The sequence below is a fragment of the Lutjanus erythropterus genome, chromosome 20 (genome assembly GCF_056507025.1).
Source record: "Lutjanus erythropterus isolate fLutEry1 chromosome 20, fLutEry1.hap2, whole genome shotgun sequence".
NCBI lineage: Eukaryota > Metazoa > Chordata > Actinopteri > Lutjaniformes > Lutjanidae > Lutjanus > Lutjanus erythropterus.
In genome coordinates, this window is record NC_139336.1 from 27527755 (window position 1) to 27534339 (window position 6585).

General features: G+C 36.5%; 1 protein-coding gene across 3 annotated transcripts in view; it reads left to right on the forward strand.

The window, feature by feature from the left end:
- LOC146308636 (lysosome membrane protein 2-like) overlaps positions 1-5314 on the forward strand; it is a 29354-nt gene extending 24040 nt beyond the window's left edge. For 2 of the 3 annotated variants that reach the window (XM_084745486.1, XM_084745487.1), the window contains exons 9-13: positions 858-976; positions 1512-1585; positions 1698-1749; positions 2316-2468; positions 3839-5314. In XM_084745486.1, the coding sequence (XP_084601612.1) occupies positions 858-976; positions 1512-1585; positions 1698-1749; positions 2316-2468; positions 3839-3949 (509 nt within the window). In that variant the 3' untranslated portion in view covers positions 3950-5314. Of the gene's footprint in view, positions 1-857; positions 977-1511; positions 1586-1697; positions 1750-2315; positions 2469-2623; positions 2666-3838 lie in introns of all 3 variants that reach the window. The other variant, XM_084745488.1, reaches the window with a different exon arrangement.
- The last annotated feature ends 1271 nt before the right edge of the window (positions 5315-6585 follow it).

Consider the following 6585-nt stretch of genomic DNA (forward strand, 5'->3'; position numbering starts at 1 on the left):
CATTTTGCCAAATAATTCAAATTCAGTGTTTTGACATAATCTGCCAAATCAGATATTATTTTTACTGATGAATGAATGAATAAATATTGATAAAATTATTACAAAACTGTTTTGGTCAGTCTTTCCGCAGTTCCAACAATCACAATCACAATTGATTGGAATAATTCCAGATTTACAGCATTAGATGTGAAAATGTTGTGGCTCTACAGGCTGTTTTCCTGTCATTCATCCTCTGGCTCAGTGGATGTGTATATAGCACCAGCTCTCATTCTGCAGACTATTAAATTAGCCTAATGAAAAGACAAAAATAGCCCCAGAAAAACAGAGTCTATCGATTCTCAAAAAAAAAACAAAAAACAAAAAACACATTAAAGAAACTATATAGTTGTCTCACTGCACAAATGAACATATTAATTAGAAAAGACTGACACTGAAAACTCCTTTGATATCAAGGTCATCTATATATTGCCTGTCTGTCATGTGATGGAATCTTTGTTGACATACGAATACTCGCTAATTAATGTCTGAATTAGACAAATTAATGAATTAGCCCTTGTTATGGAGCCACGTGGCAGATCAAGTGCCTCTTGAAAATCATTAAACCATAATTAGAGATTGGCCAACATTGTCAAGGAGAATGAAGCACACAAATTGTCACAGCTGACATTTGCTTCATTTAATAAAGCAGGGAAAGGATGATTTGTTGTCTTTTTTATTTATAGCAGAGGTATCATATGTTGAACAGCTTAATCTTGTCACTTACCCTATTGTTCCTCTCCTCTCCTCTCCTCTCCTCTCCTCTCCTCTCCTCTCCTCTCCTCTCCTCTCCTCTCCTCTCCTCTCCTCTGCTTACATAGGTGCTCCAGTGGTTGCCTCATTTCCTCATTTTCACCTGGCAGAAGACAAATATGTGGCTGCCATTGGAGGAATGTCCCCTCAAAGGGAGCATCACCAAACATTCTTAGACCTTAACCCGGTAAGCCACCAAGCCACAGACTGTCAACCTTGAATGAACTCTGCTGAAAGGAATGCTATGCTACTTTAAACAGTACTGCTGCACCACCTAGTGGCTTATAAGTAGAAGTACAGCAGTTTGTCACAGTCAATGGTGTCATCAACCTCCTTATTGCACATATAAGTATATATATATATATATATATATATATATATATATATATATATATATATATATATATATATATATATGTATATATATGTATATATATATGTATATATGTATATATATATATATATATATATATATATATATGTATATATATATATATATATATATATATATATATATATATATATATATATTTATATATTTAGTTTCAGTTACTTTCCAGTCTTCCCCTGGTATACTTTTCACTCAACCTCTCCCAAAACGTTCTAAGTCCTTACATTTTGTAAACTTCTGTGGAGGAAATAAATGTATATCCTGTAGTGTGAACTGGTGTCCAAAAATAATTTTAAAATAATTCATACTATGTTTTACTTTTTGCGCACAGACCACTGGAGTAATTGTGCGCGCAAACAAGAGAGCGCAGGTAAACATCTTGCTCGGCAGGGTTTCTGGATTCCCGTGAGTATCTGCACACAAACGCAAGCTAAACACTATTATTCTAAAATAGTGATGTATGAGTGTCTGTAATGCATCTGACTGCTTTATGCTCTTTTTGGTGTGTCCATAACAGGAAAACCAAAGGCCTGAATGACACAGTGTTTCCTGTCATGTTCCTCAATGAGGTAAGAGACATTAAAGACATGCTGAAACACACAGCTCATCAAGCTTCATACAAAGTCTTCAAAGTTTTTAAAATGCTTAATTTCATCCATTTTGAAGGTTGGGAAAATCTTTTCAATCCTCTTGAAAAATGCTTGTTTTTCAATATAATCTGGTGTTTCATCTACACAAACTCTTTTATAAACCATAAATCTTTTAATATTAATATTCTGTTTATTCCTTACTCTGGAAATTAACAAGCATTTAATAATCATGATGAAAACATGCAGTCAAAGTCAATGCGAACAGCAAGTAGTGGCAATTTAGATGCAATAATAAAGGTTTCTAGATGTTTGAAAGTGTTTGAAAAATGCTTGAATTCACTCTCAAAAAGCTTTTAAGATCCCTGTTACCGCTCAGGGATCTTACATTTACTTTTTCTTCTTGAACTCATATTCAACCAGCGAAGAGACCTTGCTGGTTAATTCCTTCCCAGCACCACACTCAATTTGTGAAAAAATGCAAAATCGGTCACTATACAAATGATCCTGCCTGTAATGTAACTGTTGCATCGTGTCTTAATGCACAGAGTGTGGTGATTGATGACGCGTCTGCGGCAAGAGTGCAGAAGCTGCTGCTGATTGTCAGCCTGGTGTCCAACTTCCCGCTCATTCTCGTGGGACTGGGTGGTATCCTGCTGGCCGTCTTCATCATCCTCTTGATGCGGGCTCGCAAACAGAAGGTACGACACCACTCATCTGCTGATTTTAGTCTAACAGCTCGCCATTTGCTTGCTTTTTCAGTAATTGGTGTTATTGTTTTGCGTAATTTATTTAATTGCTTAACCACACACTAATGGCACTGTGCATGTATTTATCACACTATGTCTCCGTGCAGAATGAAGTTAAGCGCATTGTGTTTACCAAGGCACTCTATGCTGTAAGTCTTCATGGTTATTTTGTCTTTTCTTTTCTTTCTTTGTTTGTGCTCATTGTCCGTTATGCATGTTTAATCTCATTTTACAGTATGCAGTTAGATGATTTTAACTCCTCCTGAAATAATTCTTATTGCCTGGTTTTAACACATTTTAAAGGTTAACTTTATTTTTCAGCTTGGACCCTGTTTTCCCATAGTTTTGTGTCAAAATGACTAATGGGACCACATTTTTCAAATTGGTCCAGTATTGAGAGAGACTGCTGCAGCCATCAGCCATGAAACAAACTGCAGTGTAGACCTGACGGACAATTGTGCTCATCAAACTACTAAAAGCACTTGTTTTGCCACTGACAGGTTCAGATTGTCTTTCTAAGTGTCAGAACATAATGGAAAGGATCCCTACAGAGTTTTTTAAGACAGTTTATCACCCTCGCTAAAGCCGATTTACAGAAACAGCAATTTTATCATAAAACAGACTTCATTCAAACTCAACAGAAACAAACTAAAGCTCACCAGTAACATCTAGGCTCGTCTTTCCACTGCTCCAAGAATCACCAGCTCTAGTTTGGTGGAAAAACACCCTTAATTCGCCACATTAGATGTGAAAATAGTCTTCCGCTCACTCCGCTCCTGATGTTTTCAATTATGTCAACCAAACCAGAGTCGCTGATTGTTTGACCAGTGGAAAGACAAAACAAGACGGTCATGTTGAGTTGAGCTCACGTTTTGTTTCTGTTGAATTTTAATTAAGTATGTTTTATGATGTTGATGATGATGATAGATGTGAGTGATAAAATGGCAAACAAAAAGGATAATTATTTATTTACTTATGTATCTATTTATTGTGTGTATCTATTACCATGCTTTTGTTTTGTTTGTTTTTTTATATTTGTCTGAGCATTTTCAGTAGACGTAGTTTGATGGTGTGCAGTTGCCCAGAAGAATTACATTGCAGCCCATTTCACAGCTAATGGCTGCAGCACTCTTGCTCAGTGTTTGAGCAATTTAAAAAGACAAGTTGTCCCCGCTTTGGCATAAAAACCTTGGTAAATAGGGTCAAAGTTGCCCTTTAATATAATGCAGTAATACTAAATGTCTGTTGTACTGCAACAATGTTGCTAGCAATGTAAAATTAATGTTTAATTCTGTTTTTTTATCCTCAATCTTCCACCACAGACGTCCAATGAGGATGACACTTCTTACTCTCCGGTCAATGACAAGGAAAAGGACGATCCTCAAAACGGAACTTATATCGGTTTGACACCTAAAGTTGAGCCACAAGATTGAGAAGGGAGGGAAGAATTAGAAGGGCTTTGTACATCGAAAACCCTCAGAATTGCAAATAGGGTTTTGGGTTTTCAGGAGAGAAAAAAAAATCCATTATAGAAAATTGCCAATATTGCCTTTATGATTGGAAATCTCAGGGGGGTTAGAGGAGTAGAGGGGGACATGTTTTTAGTGCCAAACATAATGTACTATATGTACTGAATTTGAACCATGGAGAACTACCTAAAGTCCAGGTCTAACACACTGTACTCCCAGAAAAACATTCATTTGAAAACATTGTGTGTCAAGAGCTACTTTTTGCTGTTGAATCAGTTGCTGATCGTGTAAAATTATTGACAACGAGCTGCAGTTTTGTCAGTGGTCCAAAACAAAAAAAACACACCCTTTAAACCTCAGGTGTGAGATGAATTAGATTTTTTTTTTTGTGCTGTGGCCTCGCCTCATGCCTCATTCTCTGTTTGCCTCGATTAGATCCGCAGATTTTAGCAACTTTGTTACAGGGCATAGAGGGTAATGGGACCAGGGTAATGAAGTCCACAAACTGTGAGGTTTTTTTTTTTTTTTTCAGATATTATACATCACTCTCAGGGGGTCTCTGCTTAGATACTATCAAACATTATTAAAGGGATAGTTTGGATTACTTGAAGTAGGGTTGTATGAAATATTGCCCATTGTAGAAGCTGATCGACGCACCTCCAGTTTGGAAAAACATTGCCGCTATGTTGTCCCAGTTTTTGGAGATGTTGTGACGTTTTAATGACGTTGCAGCAACAACAGTAACTAAAGTGCAAGAAATGTCATGCAGAGGACATTGAACAGACTTTGCAAAAATACCCTAAAATACCTGTTACATTGTAACATTTCAACAGTGTACAGCAGCAACAATGTAACTAATTGTTACATTATGACTGTAATGTAGCAGTTATTCATCACAATCATGACATTGCAGAGACATATTGTTTGTATTTAGAATATTTTCACTGCTTTATCCTGCCGTCAGACAGCCTTTTCCAACCGTTACATGCGCCAAATATAACTCTAAAGCATCCACACTCCTTTGGCAAAAACATTTAATCTTGCAGAACACAGGAGTCGCTGGTCTACCACCGCCTCGATCTGTTAGTTTGTTTGCATTACTGTGTGACTGTGTGACAGATCGAGGCGGCGGTAGACCAGCAACCTCTGTGTTCTGTGGTTAAAATTACTGATTTTGCCCGTGGAGTTCAGTTGCTTCAGAGAAAGCGATATTTGCCCCACAAAACGGTGCTTTCCAATCAGAAAAGGCTGTCTGACAGCAAGGTAAAGAGATGAAAGTATTCTTTACTGTATTTATTAATTTGATGGAGACAGCACAATACAAGATTTTAGCAGGTAAGCAGGTAACAAAAAACAGACATTACAAATGACAATATATAAAAAACAATGACCTTTTACAACCGTACTTCAAATAATCCAAACTATCCCTTTAAAGCATCAGCGAGGAGCAAAAGATACAGCGAGTCCTCTCTTGATGAAGACATTTCAATCAATTCAGTATTAGTGTTTCATTTCATCCTAAACTAAATGTTATAAAACATTTTCATGGCTCATTATTATTATTATTATTTTTCTATTCATGCACTGTAGAGGGATACCTGTGCATGTGATTTTCACCGTACCTGAAAAACCTTCAAAGTATGGCTGAATATTTTTGTATATATACAGTGTAAGATGTGTTGAACTGCTCACATTCCTCTCAGTGTATGATGGGAGTGAATATCAGACAGGACGCTGTATATTTTGGATACTTTAATTGTTGTAAAATAATAAGTAATTCTCTTTTTTTTTTGTAAATGTTAATGTAGAAATGTTTCAATGAGGAACATTTTAAACTAGAGCGTCACATTTAATGTATTCTAGTGCCATAATGAGAGCCACTTTTATCAGCCATCTAAATCCATGAACATGACAGGATTTTGTGGCTGAAATGATGATTCATACACTACTGAATTTATGCATTGACAGTATTTTTGCCCTGTATAACGTGGCCATATCAAAGTGTGATTAATCTTATTATCATTTCAAAATGTGCTTTTTTGATGCTGTTGTTGAAGGCCTTAGCATTGTTGGTGCTGAATATGACACCTAACAAACCTTTTTTGCATGTGAAACGTTTGGTGTCCTGCAACTCAAAACCCGCGAGTGTTCAATATGAAGAAACACTATAGTTGTGCCTTTAAAAGAATCGATGTTACTGGACTTTTTTTTGTGTGAAAAGAAGATGTCGCACCAACAGATCTACTCTCAAGTTCGTACACTTTTCCTCCAGATACCAAACACAACTGAGCATGAGTCTGTTTTTATTGTTTTTATATAGTCGGCAGGGTCAAACTGCACTTTTGAAAACACAGCTTTCTCACTCACGTCTGGTGAACATATTAGATTTTCAGGTGCCATAAGATGCTGCAGAATGACTTTGTTTGAACTGATGAGCCCAGCTTTTATTTCTGCTCTTTTTCGTAGTTGTAACGAATTCAGGATGAATGAGTTGCTTCATACCAGCTTGCGATTACATGCTCTCTTAATACTCAGCAATGACTATGTCAGACAATAGTGGAGAAGCTGTTTCATTTAGATATTTTTGATTTTACTGTTTT